Source organism: Hippoglossus stenolepis, chromosome 14, assembly GCF_022539355.2.
Source record: "Hippoglossus stenolepis isolate QCI-W04-F060 chromosome 14, HSTE1.2, whole genome shotgun sequence".
Lineage (NCBI taxonomy): Eukaryota > Metazoa > Chordata > Actinopteri > Pleuronectiformes > Pleuronectidae > Hippoglossus > Hippoglossus stenolepis.
The window spans coordinates 20,678,693-20,697,833 of record NC_061496.1 but is presented as its reverse complement, the minus strand read 5'-3'; the positions used below and the strand labels follow the sequence as shown (position 1 = coordinate 20,697,833).

Below are 19,141 nucleotides of genomic sequence, written 5' to 3'. Positions count from 1 at the left end.
ATTTAAATTTGTGAAGTGTGTGTGTGAATTCTACCTTTAGATGCTCGTCCAGCTGATCCACCAGGCTAGTGAAGAACTCGTAAGCATCCTGCTGTTCCCTCACATACAACTCCTTGTTCCACATCTTGAAGATCTGCAACAGACACAACACATTTACATCAGGGTAATTTTATATAGATAGACAGTCTAGATACAGAAACAGACACACTGAACGATCAAAATTCTGCTAAATTCAAATATTGTTCAGTTCACCATATAAATCAATTCTCATTTATCATCGTATTGAATAATACCTGAAATAACAATAAAGTGGATTAGAATCATCGATGTTAAATTAAAGAGCTGTTTACCTTCCAGAAGTTCTCAGGTATATAGTATTGCAGTTTGCTCTCCATCAGATGCCCAAACAAAGACTGCACCTGGTAGAAGACACTTTCCTCAGGCTGGTCTGTGTCATCCTCAATGGAGAGGAAAGCCTTAAAGCAAACATGCAGTCACTGGAGTTAGATTCACTGTCTAGAACTTAAAGTGCACAAACACTTTGAGAAATACAGGAAGTAAACTACATTTAGGAATCACGTACCTCTGGCAGACCTGGCTGCATGTAGAGCTGCTGGAACACAGCATTCATGTAACATGTGGCTCCTCCGTTCTTCAGCCCGACAAAACCTGAGACTGATCGGCTCTCTACAGGAGGCAGATACTGAGAAAGAGACCGGAGTTAGTTTGACATTTGAAGCACAGTAACTATAACTATATATAGCAACAAATATTGTAAGAAATTAGTTACATCGAACTCCTTGCAGAGAGAAGGATCAGACTGGTGATGCATGGACAGTAACTCTTTGGTGATGAGCCGGAGGTTTGAGAGAGAGCTGTCAGCCAGCATCACCAGCACCTCGTAGGCTGCCAGTCTGCTGCTGGCTGTGCTGCACCTGACCACACACACACACAAAGAAACATTTAGGCAGCGGTTTGCAGTGATTTGTCCATTAAATGGCAAAAACTTTTTCAAATCAATCACTTCTTTTTTTACAATGTCATGCCATACTTGGGATGGAAGTCATGGCTGGGAGCTGGGGATGGTGTGGGGTTGGAGCTGTTAATAATGATGCGTGAGGCTCGAAACAGGAAGTCGTCCAACAACTGCTGGATCAGAGATGGACCTGGAAAACATACATTTGCACATTGCCATCATATATTAGTGTTTTCAATATACAATCTTATAAATGCATTTGGTATATGCATGTTTATTTGTGCTCACCAAGATGTTCCTTCTCATTGCCACAGAGTGAGAGCAAGGTCTTGATGAGGCGGAGGTGTCCAGCCAGGAGGACATTGTCTGCCTCGCTGGTCTCCATCTCAGAGCTCCAGCTGGGCTCAAAGTTGTCCAGCCAGGAGATCTCATCCTCCAGCATGGTGGCTGCGCTCACTTTTAACGCCTCCATCTCGGATGCTACAGCAGGTCAAGTAGGTGGAGAAAAGGGGGGGAGAAGATAAGAGAAAGAAAAACAGTCACCTTTAGTTTCTGTATATAACAATTCTTACATCTTCATATCCAAGAACTGATAGAAGTGATTGAGGAGAAATGTATTGGCTTACTGGTTAGGTCATCCAGAAGCTGACATCTTAGGTCAAAGTACTCAGTGCACTGGGACAGCAGCCTGGGGAGAGAAAGCACCATCAACAAAAGACCCCAGTGAAAGTGTAAGTGATGTATGTCTTGTCTTTCTTGGCTTAAGTACCTCTGGTTGACTCCTCTCATGACCGATGTGGGACTCCACAGTGGCAGTTGAGCAGTGAGAATGACTGAGAGCAGGAACAGGTTGGGTTTCTGGACTTCAGGGAAGCCTGAGGTGTCGGACTGGCTGAGAGTGTACAGCTGATCACAAGCCACACGGCGGATCTGACAGAGGAAGTGACAGAGAAAGCATGTGTGAGCACACACTGGAGTGGTAAGGATATATGCAGTATTTCTTATATGCAGTCTATTATGAGTTTTTTTACCTCTCCACTTGGAGATCCCAGCAGAACATCAATAATGAAATCATTGACGGAGGGAAGGTTGTAAAAAGAACCTGGAGAAACCAAGCACAAGATTTTGTTTTATTGTAGAACTCTGCAAACAACCTAAAGATGACCTATATATAAATCTACACAGTGTAGTATCCTAACACTGTACACTGGACCAATGATGTTTACTAATTATAGTATGTGTGGTGTGTTTGCACTCCTGTGTGAGTCTTACACAGCTGCTGAGAGCGTAGCTGCAGACAGGTAACCAGCAGTGACAGAGCCTCGCGGGCAATGATGGTGTCTTTGATGGAGACACTCTGCTGTCTGACACATATCCCTGCATGCAACGCTGTCGGGATGGTCTCCCCCTCACTGCTGGAGCTGCAGTTACTTCCTGCAAACACACACACAGAGAGAACATTTGTTTATCTTTCATTACTTTAGCTTTTGCTTTTAGCATAGCAAATGCTCGCAACTAAACATTGAATGTCACTGTAGGTGAGAAATCAAGAGTTAAGTTGTCCAGGATGATTACAACACCTCCTGACTGTAAACGTGTAGTTGATGCCACAAAAAGTTCTCACTTCATAAATGTAGAAGGAATAATGTGAAGAACAAGGACATATGAAAAACATGAAAGGTTTTGAGTGTGTTTTCTGTCCCACCTGTACTGCTGACTCTGGTGCGAACTCCCTGTGGAAGAAGGGATGTGTGGGTCTCTCTGATTGGCTGAGGGCTGCCAACCAGATCCAACCGGCCAGCTGCCGCTGCCCAGGTCAGACGCATGAAGCAGGCCACAGTGGAGGTGAAATCACCCACCTCCATGGTCTGGATAAGAGACAGAACAAACATTGTACTTGAAAATATTCTACACTTACATGTTCAATGAGGTTTTAGAGATGACTGTGTGTTAGTCCAGTACCTGAATGGCCACACGAGCAGCAGGTACAATCTCCTCCACTCTTATGGACGAGCGCTCAGACAAAGACATCTGCCTGTAGGAGGACTTCTCTGGCGTTCCACAGAGAGACAGCTGCCGCCCTGCTCTTCCTGCATTACGAAACGGACGGGATGACAGCGCCTCGCCATCTCTGATGACATCATCATCCAGTGATGCAGGCATGCTCTGACCAACCAGAAGGAACCTGAAAATACAGCCAGGTAAGCATGGACGACTTGACAGAATATCCCTCCTTGTGTATGTGTGTGTGTTCATGAGGCATTTTGAACCTGGCCAGCTGAAGACAGATTGAGTAGACTCCCTGTCTGGTCTCGTAGTCCACCTCTGACGGGATGGAGTCCCTTTGCATCACATTCACCACCAGACTGCAGAGGCAATACACAGGGACATCACTGTCAGTACTTAAGAATAAACTATATTATTCTCTACTGTGAAGCCTTTTAGTCAAAAGCATAATAAGTGGCATATATGTGCTTGTATTAATAGCTTATTACGTCAGCTGGCACTACCCACAGTGGAACAGTAAAAACATTAGAGTGATGGTACTTTTTTTTAACAGTTCTATACTTTGTGCTATTACCTGAGACCTCCTGCTTTCAGGAAGTTCTCACAGAAGGACTTGCTGCTGGTTTTGGCCATCTCATCATCAGATGTGGGCATGAGCTTTGAACTCAACACCTAACACACAGATAAGGAGAGGGAAAACAGATGTCATACTCACTCATCTACCATTAAAATTAAAAAATATGTGTTATGAATTAAGTGCTTTGCATGTTCACGTGTGCCTACCTCCAGGTTGTACAGCACTCTGAAGGTGGACATGCCAGGTGCCGAGGATCTGAACAGTGTCTCCAATATAGATGCAGCGCTGGGCTGGTGCTGCTGCTTGGAGGCCATGGATGGAGATCGAGAGCCTGTACCCTGGCTGAACAGTGTCTTCTACAATAAAGACATCCAGGAATATTAGAAAATAATTGAGACAGATGAAGGAGAATACAGGCATTGGGAAAGAACAAATTAGGTAGAAAATAGACCATGGTGGAAATTGCTTGACCTGAGGAGGTTACAGCATCTTAACAGACAGTTTGATGTACCTGGTGGCTCCAGACACTGGATTCTTTGGGAACAAAGTTGTCCAGAGCATCCTGCACCTCTGGGTCTGTTGGGATCAACAGCAGCAGCTTCCTCACACGAAGGGTGATTCTGGGGATAACATAAATACATGCAGTATGAAAAAGCTGTCTGAAGTCCTGCTCTAGCCACTGTGTCACACTAGGTTAATAAAATCAGCTAATCAATGCAAGAACATTTCTTTCAAAGTATTTGATTTCAATGACAGTTTGGTAGCTAGAATATGAATCTTAATTAAGACACTTATAGCATTTAAGATGGTTGAAGTACTTCCTTGGGAAAATCTCACCTGGATTCATCAAGGTTAGCCAGCTGGTAAAGCATTTCAAACACATTACACACCAAAGCCATCACAACACCAGGCAGGGACTTCTCCTGGAGATAGAAGAACATAGACACATTAGAACCAATGCAAACACTTGAGTGTGTCCACATTCTAAAGTCATGTCTGACATGGTACCTGCTCCAAGGCGTAGGCAGAGTTGAAGACCGCGGAGCTGGAACTGCTAGAGGCTGAGGCCGAGGACTCGGAGCTGCCAGATGGGGTGCCAGTGCCGGAGCTCTTCACAGTCAGGCTCTGTTCATCGTTAAAACCAAGCTGTGACAGCAGCTTCTGGTCCCGATTCATGGTCAGCTAAAAGACGGTGCAGGGGCAGTGACGGGATGGAGTGAAAGAAAAAAACAAACAGTAAGGAAGGTAGTTGAAGGGTGTGTTTCCCCTGTGACACAAAAGATGCAGAGGGGCAACCCAGCAAAAACAAGAGGATATAGGACCCTGCTTAGAGGAATTAACTGTGCAGCGATTTATAGTTTGTACTGGCTTCAGGGGAAACACATGATTGGGAGAGGAGAAAAATAATTTGATGAGGGAGAGAGCTTAAATAGAATAAAAAAAAATAATGGAGACTTACAAGACTTACCACACTATCATTGGCAAAGATCTGGACATTATCCACCGGACAGCTCAAGTGCTCAGATATCTTCCACCGGATACTTCCTATTGTCTCATTACTGTGGGTCTGCAGGACACACACACGCACAAGCAGTGAGCGGAGGTTCTTCCTCTGTTGATTTTATGCTACATAATTAATGTGTAAGACAGAACTTGAGGGAAAAGTCTTACAATACCTCTAAGGTGAACGTGTCTTTGGTTGACTCATAGGTGATGTGAAGAGTGACAGGGTGTCCATTGTACGAGGCCCCATGAGGTAGAATAGTGCGAGGAACTGAGTACATGTCCTACAGAGAAACCCATAAAAATACTCAGCAACATAAAAAAGATTTAAATATGTGAAAATCATGAAGTTTTTAGCTGATGTGCTACATAGATGTTGACAAGAAAAAACATTGTTAAAATTAAGTAGCAAGTGTTTTTGTGTAAGACACAAGAACATGTGCTACTTGTTTATGCCCTGGTTTAACACACACATTTATTGTCAAATTAACAATGAGACCCTTAGTGGGAAGACTGCATGGCCTACCTCTATAGTGAGGACGTAGCGCTCAGCCAATAGCAGCAGTCTTTCGATTATTACCAGCTTAGTGGATCTAGAGAAGAACACACAAAGAAGAGCATCAATAAGACTGAATAACAGGGAACAACTGTATTCTAAAGAAGAGATGTTAAATAAATGACTAAACACAAACATGTTGTATTAGGGTTAGTAACTATGTTCTTACCCAAACCCCCCTCTGTACCTGGATGGTGATTGTACAGATGTGGCCACAGTCGGCATGGCGGTGGCTGTCAGCATCTTGGTTGCCCTAGTCACAGCATGTGTCAAAGTTGGACCACCCAGAGCCGAACTCGCTGCCTGAACAGAAAAAGGAAGAGAAATGTCTTATCAGGTTTTGATTTCTGCAAAACGACACAGAAACATGAACATATTCATCTACTTACCTCTAGTCTCTTGTAACAATCAGCAATGAACTTCTTATGCAAAGTTACAGAATCCTGCAATGGATGAAGTGTTAACATTATATGTGAATCAGGTTGGTCACAGGAATTCACTGGCAAATATCAACACTGGAATGGTTCAGTTATATCTTCCATTTGTATTTGTTGTGTACACATATACACTGACCTTCTTCATCTTGGGATTGAGGTTGGTGTAGCTGTATGTGATTATGAGCTGGATTGCTTCATTAGCTATTTCTTCATCAGGGGTTTCCATGGCGATGCGCCAGATAAAATCCATCCCTGCCAGGTCAAGGCGCTCAACACACTGTAATCAGATGACATGACATCATGAAGGCGTCTTTTACTGTACACGTATTTTTAATGAATTTTAGCTGTAGAAATAAGTTAGCTGTTAGCATGTTTGTGAGGACTGACCAGCTGAGTTCCTTGACGTTTCAGGCGATGATCACATAGATTAACATTCTCAAAGAAGGTCTTAAACAGATTAAAACCTGTGAGGGGCATTAAATGTAAACATCACACACTTGTTAATAAACAAAATTAAGATAGTTGGTCAATAGTGTATCTCTGAGCAGAGTTTCTCACCGTTCATGGTGATCTCATAAGGCTCAAGTTTTAAGATCTTCTCTTTGAAGAGCTGCTGCTGAACATCACTCTCAAGGTCATGCTGTCCTTTGGTGAACCACTCGAAACACATCTGCACACATCGAAACGAGCTATGTTGAAGGTTCATTAACTTCATTTGTGGATACAGGATTTGGGGTGCACTGTATTGTGGGTCGTCCAGATGGTCAACTGCCCATTTTACTTTGGTTCACAGAGAGCAGCTGTTGCAGACGCTGCTGTAATTTTAATTAGTTAGTTCCTCTGTAAACATGTGCACTGAACTGTCGACAAACACGACCCCACATTGGGACAGAGGAAGGATGCTAATGATAAGAGCCACAGATTGAATCAGTCTTAGACAACAGATCTGTAAAAGGTGCCTCCTATGACCACTCTCTCTCTTATCTCATCAAATTAATAATTATTTCTTAGACTACATCAAACACCAGGATCGAAAAACTTTCATCTACTTCTCTAAAATGCTCAATAATTTGGTAAAAGTTTAACTGACAACAATGTAGCACAGGTCTTATGTTTCCTGATTTTCCGCATTTGTTTTCTCCGAAGCAGTAATTGAGAAGAAAGGTGCTAGCAATGACAAACAAATGGCCAAGGACAAGAGTTTCATTTGCATAACTGTTTCCATACCTCACGGTCAAGTTCACAGACGTCCGGCCCCGACACCAGGCACTCCCAGAGCTCTTTGGCCCTATTCCAGACAAGGTAGAGGCTGGCCTCCTGGAGGAAGAAGGCCAGGAAGCGCAGGTGGCTGTCCAGATACTAAACATAGAGTCAGAGAGCCATGTGTAAGCTCGACCCCTGATCACACACTGTCAACATATAACACTGTGCTGTTTGAGTTTGATTAATGCCTGTGCACTGTGTAAAACCCAGTCCAGCTCGGATAGAGACTCATATTAATGTCAAATAATAAATTGTATCATCAATCATTTGTACGAGCAGCGCTTCAGCTCTGCTTCAGAGCAGTAAAGATAATCATTAAAGAAATGAAAAAAAGGACCTCCTGGTAGGTGTATCGCCCATCCACCAGGGTCGAGCCTGAAAGTCCATTATTTCCCGCAGCAGTCGCGGCCAGTCGATGGCAGCACACGAGGGATCCTGTGATCAGTTTGACGATCTCAAAGTTCTTCTTCAGGTCCTGGATGATGCTCTGTGGGGTGGCAAGGAAAGGTTACCATGGCAACACCCGCATGAATGTGCAACAGATCATGTTGATGATGTGTGCGTTTGTTACTGTGTGTGTACCTTGTCCTGTTTTTGATAGGTCTGCTTGATGAAAGAACGGGTGATCTCGTGCAGCTGACGGAGAGCAGGAACAACCCAGACTGCCTGAGGACTGCTCTGCTGAGAGGCCTGTTGTGACACACACACACGATAATGATATTCGCCTAAGTACAGCAAACACAAATTGATATGCTACATAAACAGAGGTCTGTGACGTTCGCTACTCATCAAATTTCATTATTGTATGTCACTGCTTTGTCATCACAGACGCACCATTTTGTAGTTAAGACTTTGTCGAGACGTCATGAAAATGAAACCAGAGCCAGGGACGTAAAGAATTTGGCAAAATATATCTGTATTTGTCCAACTGTTAAAATCAAATATCAAACAGGTACTTCCTATGTAAAACTCTGATTCATGACTGATTAGATTCCTTTTAGCTTAAAGGTTCAGTGTGTGGGATTTTCTATTATCTAGCACTGAAGTTGTAGACTGTTACCAACTGAATCCCCCTCCCCTCACCCCTGCCTGTCCAAGCCTGTAGGAGAAACAACGTTAGTCTTCAGGTAAGACAAAAACGTGCAGGGCCCTCTCTAAAGCCACTGTTTGGTTTGTCTGTTCTACTGCTACTGTAGAAACATGGCGGTGCAACATGGCAGATTGAACCCTAATGAAAACATCATTATGAATGTTAAATTAGGACTTCTGCAGATAGATCCCTCTAAATCCGACACACTGGACCTTTAAGTAACCGTGCTAGCACTTCCACCAAAGCTGTCCACTCATCCAGCAGCTAAATCACTCATTTGATTCTACTCTCACCCAAGATCAACACCACTGTGTAAATCATTAGTCAGTGCCAAAGCAGAAAATTAACACACACCTTGTTAAACAACCTGATGTTACAATCAAAGTGTGAAATTATCAACCTGTGACAAAAGAAAACCCTTTGTAGTTTAGCCCTCATCCGCGATTGGTTTGCAGGCGTGAAGCAGTGAGATTGGATACAGATTGGTCAGTGGAATTAGAAATTATACGGGTTCCTTTTCTTACTTTGGCCAAAGCGTTAGCTTTCTTCTTGCTCCAAGAGCCAGAAAGAAAAGAGCTTTGAGTGTCGCTGCCTTTACTGTCCTCCTGAGTGTGAGTCTAGAGACATTTTATTGGAGGTTGATAGGAAGAATGAGAAGTGTATGGCTTCACAAACAGTCATTTTTTCACAGCATATATTTAGACATCATGTCACAGCAAAAGAAGCACAGTGCAACTAAAAATATCAAAGATAGCTTTGTGGTATTTAGGTTTACTAGTCGACCATATTGGAGATATAGCTCTACTGGCAAATTGACAACAGACATATTCAGAGGTGTGTGATGAAAACCTGTTACATTTTATGGATATTTTAGATTCAGAGGCCCAAAACAGAGTTTAATTTATAATTGTTTAACAGCAGGCTGCATCTGCAAAACGAAATAAGTCCTTCTTAAGTATCTATGAATAAATCAAGACTATGAAAATATATTATGTAGGTATGAGCAAATATAAATGCATATTAAAGCATTCATTAATTTAGAGTTCTAACTTCTCCTATGAGAGAATATTTTCTTTACAATTATGTTGTGTTTATACATCAGCTTTTACTTATGGGTACCCAGAGAACAAGTTATAGTCAACAAATGCATTAATAATATGAATTAATAATTACACTGTAGTCTGTTAATACATTACTGCCTTAATACTACAATAAGAGGGATTAATGGGTTGTGTAACAAAAATAATCAATGAAAGTAAAAAGGTTGTCCATTAAAGAAATCATTGTTATCAATATATGTGAGCGTTTTCATGTACATTTTATTACCTATTTAAATCATTCTTTCTGCAAATATGAATACGAAGGGATTATGGAAAAGTTAGTCTGAAATCATCATAATAAATAATCGCAGCCGACTCAAACAACAACTGTGGATGAGAGAAATGGAGAAGAAAGATTAAAAAGGAAGGGGTGATGTGGCATTGGCCTCTTTTCTGTCATGACCTGAAGGACTAAAAAATATTTTCACCTTAATAGAAAAAAAACTGCCTCAAATCCCTAATGTCACTGCTGCTCTAAGGATGCGAAGGTACACAAACAGAAGTTGAAGCTTAATATCTAGAACTAACAGGGACTTGTTAACTTTAGACCAACTGCCACAACAGGAGCAAAAATGTAGGGGCCCAATGTAACGTTCGCTTTAAAGCTGAGCTGCACGATAAACAGTCACTGGCTTCAGATATGGAATCAGAAAATAAATATATACACATACTCAACGACCAAGCTACACTAATCAATACCCTTGCCCCATAACTACATAGATAAAACTGAACAACTGGAGCATCTGTCTCACCTTCTTAATGTCCTCAATACATTTAATGATGTAACTGCGTTTCACCGCCTCTTTGACAGCATAAGCATCACTCAGAATCCCCAGGTGCTCCTCCAACGCCTGCTGAACTAGACTGGTAGGCAGGGAGGGAAGATGAGCCAACTCCCACAGCACCTCCAGCACCTGAACGGACACACACACACACGTTTTCATACACTTTAATAAGGAAACCTAATGTACTGTAGATTTCCATAACTATTTTCTAACACTTCTCAATGTCTTCACCAGAAGGACAGATATATATCAACATACCTTTCCAGTTGTGGTTTCAGAGCGAGCTTCTCTGCCGATCCTCCCTATCAGACTGAGCAGCTTCTGTCTCACACGGTCGCTCTCAACCTCCCAGCTCTAAATCACATGAAAACACATCATAAATAATATCATAAATATGACCTGATAGCTCTGTCTTACAAGCCACTTGATATTGATTTATTTCTCAGGAGTCCTGTTACAGAGTCTTTGTTGCACTGACCTTCTGTATGAGCACAAAGAGGTGAGTGAGTTGATCAAAGCTGAACTTCACAGCAGCAGCAGCGATGATTGTGTGAATGTTTTCTATCACAGTTGATGACTGGCCCGCCTGAAACGCCCACACAAGAATCAATACATCCATCATGGATACGTCAGTTTACAGGGTTTTACTTTTTACATTAAAGAAGATAAACCTGTTGAGTGTGCTTCATGAAAACATAATAATACCACAGATATAGATCTACTGTGATGTGCCCACTGGTGCTGACCTGGATTCTCCAGATCTTAGAGAGTTCATCCAGAGAAAGTTTACTGCCCAGCAGCTCAATGATTCCCTTAATCCTCTCACAGTACTGAGCTTGATCGATGTTACCTGGTACAGAGAAACAATTAAAGCACCACAGTGAATAAAGTCAACCTTGAACCAAATATTATTTTCTATTATTTTACGTAATTAATATAAATTACTTCTTATTTGTCCATGTGTTTTTTTAAGCACTTCCTTAAAAGACTGTAAAAATAAGTTGAGTTGTGGCCATACATGTTTGTATTTTCTTACCTTCCAGTGCTATTGACAGAACTGAGTTCTCTACAAGCCAGTCCAGCAGTTTATCTGTGTCAATAGCGTTTTTCACCGTCTTGGACACCGTGCTCTCTTCTATTAACTTTGTCACCTGAGAAACAAACACATATTAAAAAAAGTGCGACATTGGGTCCAAAATGGAAGCACCTAGAAAAATCCATAACCTGATAGAGCAGTATACTTATACTATAGAACATATAAGAGCAGACCTCTTTGAGGGAGTTCATCTTGGTGGAGAAGTGGGGAGTTTTGAGCATACGCAGCAGCGTGTCCAGCCGCAGATCATCCACCACAGCGACCAGTTCCCTCTGGAACCTCATACACAGCAGCTTGATGGCCGACAGGAGGTCTGGGATGCTCACCAGGCGCTAGGGTTACAAGACACACAAAGATTGACTATGTGATAACTAGTAACTAAAACGTTACAGAAAACACATAAATTGTCCTATCATTATAAAAACACACAAATCATTAGTGTGTAGTTCACAGAATCCAAGTGATATCGTCTTTGTGTCGATATTAGCTGGTAAATGAGTTTTACATTTCTGTTTACATTCCCAAAACAGCATGGTGGTGCTGTTATTTGTTCATTTCTAGTCCTCATTAGGATTGCGGTGGTAGTCAGTGTTACACAATGTGATTATATATAAACTGACGACCAACCACATGTTGTGTTTCGTTTTTTTTATAGACATAAAAAAAGACTTCAGTAGTCTCAGCTCTGCTCAGCAGTAGGGTCACATCACAGAGTGACAGAATCACAAGACATGAGGAGAGTTGACCAACCAGGATGAGGAGGATTTGGTTATAGATACTTTAAAGAGTTTTTAATGTTGTTCTCACTGATGACGGGTCAGTGTGTTCCAGAGAGAGAGATGCAGGGCACTGTACACTTTACAATGAAGCGCAAAACTTCTTAAAGATCTTTTACATCATTATGAGAAGAGGATGGTCACAGTCTGTGCAATTTAACAACACCTGTACAGACACTGATCCAATCTACTCCTTTTCTTGTTATACGTCCAGTGTAATTTTTAACACCGGTGTTACAAGTCACAAGTTTATTACCCGGAGGGAAAATTACCACAGGATGGCTTTCCTAGTCCTCATGCTTCTAATTTAACAATTCAGGTGAGTCAGATGTAAGTGGAGGTCGACAGTTCTCTACAGTGCCGTAACTTTTTATCGCTCTGTAGCTCTCTGCAGCTCTGTAATGACCCATTTTCACTAAACCACAACTACTGCAGCGCTATGCAATCAAATCACAAAGACCTGTTTAAATCCCTATCTTAAATAAACCATGTTATATTTCACAATGGAAGATTTATAATAACCTTCCTGATCCAACTGTCCAAGTAAGAAGTCTGATAGCTGGGGGGTAATTGTGAAAATCAAGCCTACCTTGTCTTTAAGATCCTTTTCCTCCAAGTTCTGTACATATTTGATCATCTTGTGGATGACTGGATCAAGCATCGGCTAGAAAACAAGAATACATCAAAATGGAGCATAAAAGCCATGTAAACAAACAAAGCTGATCATTTTGAACAAAATACACACTAAGAGGCCGCATACACATAAACACAGCAGGAACAAAGGGGAGGACACAGAATTAAATAGGCTAAATAGGTGTGTGTGTACAGACAAGAAAGGTTACCTGGACAAGGCTGGAGTTCAGGTATTCTGCACAAACTCCGAGAGGCTGGACCAGAGCTGATACACACTGTGTAGGCAGATGGAAAGAGACAGAATAACTCAGACATGACAAGAAAACAAAAATCTGTAACAACTGTGGTGTGTCTCACTATCATAAGAATAATTCACTCCATCTCTCTGTTTTTGTAATCAAGATAATATGTCTTACATCTTTTATCGGCTCATCAAAGAAAACACAAATAACAACAGCACTGAAAAGCTCCTCCAAGATTTAAATGTTCAGGCCAGAGATTAAACTGTATTTAAACTGAAACTGTGCATGTGAGTAACAGAGAGGGAGCCAGATGTGCGGGTGAGTTTGTGATAACCGAGCACAGCTGTCACTGGTCATTTAGTGCTAAATCATAGGAGCTTACTGAGTGGTTCCCATGTTCCTGACTTATGTTCCTGACTATCTGCTATCTCTGGCTTCCCTGAGAGCAGCTCTTCCACCATCCTCCTCCTTTATTCACTCAGCAAACCCCCTCCCCCTGCACTTGATTTCCTGCTCAAAGCAGACAAATGAATGAGTTATACTTGGGAGTCAGTAGAGGAGGGAACACTCCTCCCATTATCTTTTTTTCCTTTCACTCTCAGTCACTCTCTCTCCAAAGCTCGGAGTGCGTTAGGTATCTGACAACTTACACACTCTACTGAGCTCCCACCGCCATTGAGGAGAGCTACATTGGTCTGCAACCAGTCACTGCCTTATTAATATGCTAATGTTAGAGGAAGCATGTGTGCTGGGTGCACACACACACAGACACACATGCACACATTGAATCAATGGCTATGTGCTGCTGTGGTTCCGGCTAGGTTCCCAGAAGGAGGCATCAGTACAAAGATGCCTCAGAACACATAACACAACAGAGCATTTCAACCATCACGCAGCGGGAGGCTGAGAGCGTGTTTGTGTGTAAGTGAGTCTTAACCAGAGGGGGAAAGAGAGACATTCAGCACCCTGGAGCTGAGAGCAGTGGGGGTGAACATGGTGACCTTTCCCCTGTATAAGGCCATCTCTAAAGTCTGTCTACAGTCCCTCTCTCAAACCATCACCAGAGTGGGAACTATTTCATCAAGCCAAAGATACGCGAGGACATTTGTAAAGAGAGCAAAAAGACAAAGGTTAAAGAAAAGTCTTACGGCAATCTCGATTTCCTCAGTGTTGAGCTTAGACTGGATGGCAGTGAATCCTCCCAACTCTCCAAACTGGACATACAAACATGAAACAAGGTGGATTAGAGGCAAAACTGTGAAATATGAAATATATGGAGAAAATATATGGGTGACTGCTCGTTACTCACCCGATTCACCAAATCAACCAGCCAACCATGAGGCTCCTGAAACAAAACATTATGTTTTCAATGGGTTTAATCAGCAAGGAATTGGAACAATAAGTTACTGACAGACACAAGCTAAGTTTTCTGACAGCTGTTGTGTGTCATTCACACATGTGCTGCTGAGTCCCTGTGGATCTGTTATACAACACAGGGGATGAAGAACTCGTCTGTCTGCCCGTGAACATGACTTTACACTGTGAACAAAAGGTTATATGAAGTGTGCATAGAAATAATAGCAAATGTTTTCAAACTTGTGAGTGCATTCAGAAAAATTGGCACTAACGCTCAAAGTAAAGGATGTGTCCAGATGAAAGAGTAGTCCCTTACTTTCTGATAGGTGTTGCTAGGAGAGACAGCAAACATGTTGGCCTCTTCTCCAAACACTTCAGCCCAGTTCCTTTGAGAGGCCTTCATCCGATTCTTAAAATGGTACTCATTATCGGGGTTGAAGGCCTGGACGACAACAAAGATACAGAAAATAAATACATGCTGAAGAAAGGTTTTAAACACGCAATTTCATGTGTATAACTGAGAGAGGAAGAAAATAAGAATTTCTTCTTAAAGCTAGACAAATATCTTTGGCAAATTGATAAATTGACCTCAATTTTCACCCCAAAAGGCTTTTGTTTATAGCAGCAGATCACTTTTTAAATGCTGTATTTAAAAAATTGTCTTGCAAATGGAAAGAAACTAACTGAAGGGCTGATTCAGTGCTCAAGAAGCATCAAGGAGCTTACTACCACCGACTATGATCGAATATTGAGCCAGATGTTCATTTTTTTCCAGCAACATAGTTTCTTAAAAGATTTAAAATATTTCCAGAAACAAAAGACAGCGTAGAGGTATCAAAAGACAAGAGAGACAGTAAGAGAGAACACACCATAGTCAGGACTCCCATCAGGTTTACAGGAACAGGGTCTTGCTTGACCCTCTCTGCCACCAGCTCCACCAGCAACATGAGCATGTTGTAGATCCCCTCATGAATCTCTGTGCCCCATTTGTGTACAGCACTGCTCGTCAGCAACTGAGGACGGAGAGCAAATAGACAGACAAGATTAAAGTCAGTGAAAATATTGATTAATGACACAACTCACTTGCTCTGTTTCTTTGTTGCCCACCTTTTTAAAGGCCTCCGGCATGCAGCGATCAATAAACCGCTTGCAGTTCTCATCAGCGTCAGCGAGACCTGACAGATGGGGAGATGATGGATTGACATATTTTACCCACATTTATACTTGGGAAGAAAAAAATGGCAGTGGCAAAAGAGATGCAGATTGAGCCATGTTAACACGAGGTTTTAAAATAACATGTGAAAAACACCAGACGGTCCAAACAAAACATGCCACCCACATAGTAACAAAGATGGAAAGCATTTAGTTTCATGTAGACATAAAAAACATTCTTACTGTGCCTGGCGAGGCAGGTGGATGCGATCAGGCACTTGCCCAGGGACTCCTCTCTCTTGTAAGGTATCGACCAGTGATCAGTGAAGACTCGACTCTCCAGCTCATACAGGTTGGTGGTGGGGAACTCCATGCTTCCCCCAGAGCAGTTCCCATTCTCATCATTGCTCCTCTAGAATACAGGCACATGACAAAGTCACAATCTAATGCAGTGAGTGACTTCATTTCAAACAGCTGGTCTCATTGTTTTACAATGACAGCAACCGTCTGTGCCTTTCTAAGATAATCCAAATGGCCTCCAGCAAAGATAAAGTCAAGCAGGACGATGCTTGATTCATTTCCTCCCTTTGGGAGATGAGCAGTAAGAATGTGTGTCCTCTCCTCTATGATCTGACCTTCATATCTGCTTTATTTTTCCCTCTGCTTTCAAGGCAAATCCACACACTGTGCGATTATATGAAAAGGGTTCTGATGTGCAAGACAGGGAGTGAGAGCCAAAGTCAAGGGTAATGAGCAAGCTGCCACATAACATGACACTCTTGAGAGCAATATGATAGTATTCACTGTGACAGCTTTCTCCTGTCACATCTGAACGGGTTATGAAAGGCAAGTTAAAATTCAACCCACTCAAGTCAACTTCTGCATTTGTGGCTCAGAACAAGTTCAATCTCAGCAAGCGGCTGCTTTGCTAAGTCTGTGAGTGTGTGTGGTGAAAGCAACAGCAGACAAAGGATTTTTGAATTATTTACATCATTAAGTTGCTTACACATTCATGAAGTCATTTGAATATTCATGATCAAACTGCAGAACTCCCTCCTCTGAAACAGTGCTGCCCAGTGGAATGGCTCAGCACACTAAAGCATCACTGATGCATGTCCTATTTGAAATCAAGTAATTTATGTTTCTTCTTGCATGAAAAAGTATCTTTCAACAAGACTGAGTCCTGGGATTCAGCTCACACTACATTCTAATTCTCCAAAACTATTACAATTAATTTGTCTATTGTAACTGGGGGAACTGCCTAGGGTTATACCTATAGTTATATTAGCATAATTAATGGACAATGTATTAAGTGCATGCGTTAGTGCACTGCATACTGATACATTTGCAGGATAATATAAATTGATGGACGGGACATTAAGTAGAGGCGAACTGGAGGGGAGGGAATGGGAGGAGGAAGCAACAGAGAAGCATCATATTTCATTCCTTCCCTTTCTCAGAAAACTAGAAATGACAGGCGGGATGGATGAGAGGACAGAGAGAGAGAGACACTATGTTAACACAAGTCATAGAACACGATCTATGTATGCAAGATTTCCCATCTTACAGTTTCACAAAGAAAACCCCTCTTGATTTAACTTTAGTGTAAAAATCTAGTCCTTTTATTTAAATATAAATCTCTCTCTCTTTTACAACAGTGGAACCTCTTACATGTCTCCATTAAACGTGAAATCAAACCTGCAGATACGTTGCAACACTTTGTTGTAAGGTACATGAGGTAGCTCATCGCCTCTCTGTTACTATGCACCCTGCAACCCTCCTGGGACCCCCTCTGCAAAAAGCTGCAATGTGTTTGTGTATGTCCGGGAGTCTACAGGGGCTATATTTAGGAGCATAACATGAGGCCAAAGCCCTGTGACATGTGTCTTAAGCATAAATACAGCAGGAAGAGGAAGAGAAGGGAGGAAATACAGCACTTTTATCTTCACTTGTTACTTTCTTAGTCTCACCACAAATGTGATTTTTGTAGACGTCTCAAAAGTATGTATACAAGCTCTGGCACTTAAGGCTCCAGCTTGCATATATTCCTCTATTGACTGGTTGATTTTAGAGAGGAAGAGAGGAAATAAAACGGAAAGGATCTTGTTCATTCGTACCTGTTGTACTGACCCCCACACACAGTGTTGGATCTCAGCAGCACAATCAGTTTACCATCAAAGGGATACAACATGTGGGTGAATATCTGAATGAATGATCTGCCAAAGAAGGCTTTATTATCTTTTGACTGCACATTCCAGCTTGACGAGATCTGTGAAAGAAACAGGTTTGGGGCCACGAGCTCCTCGAGGTGTCAGTCAAATCAATCCTGCCATGTCATGTGTACTACTTTATTTATTATTGTGTATTTATAAGCAGCAGAGATCACTGTTACAACACCACACTGACACCAAGTGAGAGGGCCAGCAGGTAGATTACTGACAACTGTCAAATAGCTGTCAAAGAACCAGTGACTGGCCTGGAAGGATCACACGCGAATTATCACTCACAAACACATGTTGACAGCTGACAGTGTGTGCAAGAGAATCATCAAAATGGCCACGTGTGACAAAGAAATTGAGAAACCGCTTGTGAGTCCGGTTCGAGTGGACCGCAATGTGTGCAGGACATGAGCAGGGTCGAGGCTGTCAGAGAACCTGCTAGCTAACGTTAGCTAACCTATGCTAAGCAGACTGAAACGCATCCAAACATCTGACCGCGGGATAACAGACCGACCGGATCCTCGCCACCAGATCACACCCAGTTCAAGTGTGTGATTGAAATCCTCCGGAGTGATGCCTCTGTGCCGTCCCCCCCTGCTCCACTCACTGGCGGGTTCAACTCCCAAATGACGCTAAGCTAGCAGCTAGCTAGCTATGTTAGCTTGTAAGTTTATTAATGCTATTTAGCCTCGTGATTGAAGTAGCTGAGCTCCATGTTAACGTCCAGTTACCCGGTTACTATGACCCAGTGACATGCCTGGTCCCTGCGGACTGTGGAGTAATTCACCTCCTGCTCTGACAGCGCGTTGTGCTCGGTGCATGTAGCCCTGCAGCTGCTAAGTCTAGCTAGTTAAATGGGCGAGCCCTCCATCTCCCTTTAAGTTGTAATTAGTCCCGTTCTCCTCCCTGGCTCCTCCGCTGGATGCTCGCTCTTACCTCGCTATCCACCACATCGTGGTACGCAGGCGGCGGGTCAAACCCTCCTGTCCCCGTCCGCCCGCTGTTTTCCCCGTCTCCACTCGAGCCCGAGCCCGGGGCAGGCCCACTCTCCATCGGCTCGTATCCATACCCGAGTCCGGGGCTTTCGTTCGTCAGGAGCGCCACAGCCTCGTTGATGTCATTCTTTGCCAGCCGGAGCGCCTTCCGTATCACGTCGGGGTCTGGGAAGCCCATGCAGAGGAGCGTCGTTATGTGCTGCTCCTCTTCGGTCTCCATTGTCGGGGTGTCTCCGTCTCTCGGCCTAATAGTAACTGGGTGTTCGGCGCAGCCCTGTGGCTGTGCACGCCGCCATGTTTACAGTCCGCTGCTGTTAGCCTGTCACGATCTGACTTCCCCCACAACAGCGCCGACACAGGTGTTGCGCCGAGTTTTGC

At 42.8% G+C, this 19,141-nt stretch overlaps 1 protein-coding gene across 5 annotated transcripts in view; it reads right to left on the bottom strand.

The window, feature by feature from the left end:
• usp24 (ubiquitin specific peptidase 24) overlaps positions 1 to 19,141 on the bottom strand; it is a 32,835-nt gene extending 13,694 nt beyond the window's left edge. Inside the window, exons 1-45 of one of the 5 annotated variants that reach the window (XM_035175810.2) lie at positions 18,705 to 19,141; positions 15,793 to 15,961; positions 15,505 to 15,572; positions 15,267 to 15,410; positions 14,714 to 14,839; positions 14,351 to 14,386; positions 14,190 to 14,255; positions 13,009 to 13,074; positions 12,756 to 12,830; positions 11,564 to 11,722; positions 11,331 to 11,445; positions 11,041 to 11,144; positions 10,773 to 10,880; positions 10,553 to 10,648; positions 10,262 to 10,423; positions 8,934 to 9,026; positions 7,902 to 8,009; positions 7,657 to 7,806; positions 7,284 to 7,415; positions 6,615 to 6,726; positions 6,444 to 6,520; positions 6,193 to 6,333; positions 6,009 to 6,062; positions 5,789 to 5,922; positions 5,590 to 5,656; positions 5,237 to 5,347; positions 5,020 to 5,127; positions 4,569 to 4,742; positions 4,398 to 4,483; positions 4,072 to 4,180; positions 3,767 to 3,916; positions 3,558 to 3,655; positions 3,247 to 3,342; positions 2,939 to 3,161; positions 2,682 to 2,844; positions 2,249 to 2,410; positions 2,008 to 2,078; positions 1,746 to 1,906; positions 1,603 to 1,664; positions 1,265 to 1,456; positions 1,052 to 1,166; positions 791 to 935; positions 584 to 703; positions 351 to 476; positions 35 to 133 (exon numbers count right to left, since the gene is read on the bottom strand). In XM_035175810.2, the coding sequence (XP_035031701.1) occupies positions 35 to 133; positions 351 to 476; positions 584 to 703; positions 791 to 935; positions 1,052 to 1,166; positions 1,265 to 1,456; positions 1,603 to 1,664; positions 1,746 to 1,906; positions 2,008 to 2,078; positions 2,249 to 2,410; positions 2,682 to 2,844; positions 2,939 to 3,161; positions 3,247 to 3,342; positions 3,558 to 3,655; positions 3,767 to 3,916; positions 4,072 to 4,180; positions 4,398 to 4,483; positions 4,569 to 4,742; positions 5,020 to 5,127; positions 5,237 to 5,347; positions 5,590 to 5,656; positions 5,789 to 5,922; positions 6,009 to 6,062; positions 6,193 to 6,333; positions 6,444 to 6,520; positions 6,615 to 6,726; positions 7,284 to 7,415; positions 7,657 to 7,806; positions 7,902 to 8,009; positions 8,934 to 9,026; positions 10,262 to 10,423; positions 10,553 to 10,648; positions 10,773 to 10,880; positions 11,041 to 11,144; positions 11,331 to 11,445; positions 11,564 to 11,722; positions 12,756 to 12,830; positions 13,009 to 13,074; positions 14,190 to 14,255; positions 14,351 to 14,386; positions 14,714 to 14,839; positions 15,267 to 15,410; positions 15,505 to 15,572; positions 15,793 to 15,961; positions 18,705 to 18,983 (5,412 nt within the window). In that variant the 5' untranslated portion in view covers positions 18,984 to 19,141. The remainder of the gene's footprint in view (positions 1 to 34; positions 134 to 350; positions 477 to 583; positions 704 to 790; positions 936 to 1,051; positions 1,167 to 1,264; positions 1,457 to 1,602; positions 1,665 to 1,745; positions 1,907 to 2,007; positions 2,079 to 2,248; positions 2,411 to 2,681; positions 2,845 to 2,938; positions 3,162 to 3,246; positions 3,343 to 3,557; positions 3,656 to 3,766; positions 3,917 to 4,071; positions 4,181 to 4,397; positions 4,484 to 4,568; positions 4,743 to 5,019; positions 5,128 to 5,236; positions 5,348 to 5,589; positions 5,657 to 5,788; positions 5,923 to 6,008; positions 6,063 to 6,192; positions 6,334 to 6,443; positions 6,521 to 6,614; positions 6,727 to 7,283; positions 7,416 to 7,656; positions 7,807 to 7,901; positions 8,010 to 8,933; positions 9,027 to 10,261; positions 10,424 to 10,552; positions 10,649 to 10,772; positions 10,881 to 11,040; positions 11,145 to 11,330; positions 11,446 to 11,563; positions 11,723 to 12,755; positions 12,831 to 13,008; positions 13,075 to 14,189; positions 14,256 to 14,350; positions 14,387 to 14,713; positions 14,840 to 15,266; positions 15,411 to 15,504; positions 15,573 to 15,792; positions 15,962 to 18,704) is intronic. The other 4 variants (XM_035175811.2, XM_035175812.2, XM_035175813.2 and 1 more) reach the window with 4 other exon arrangements.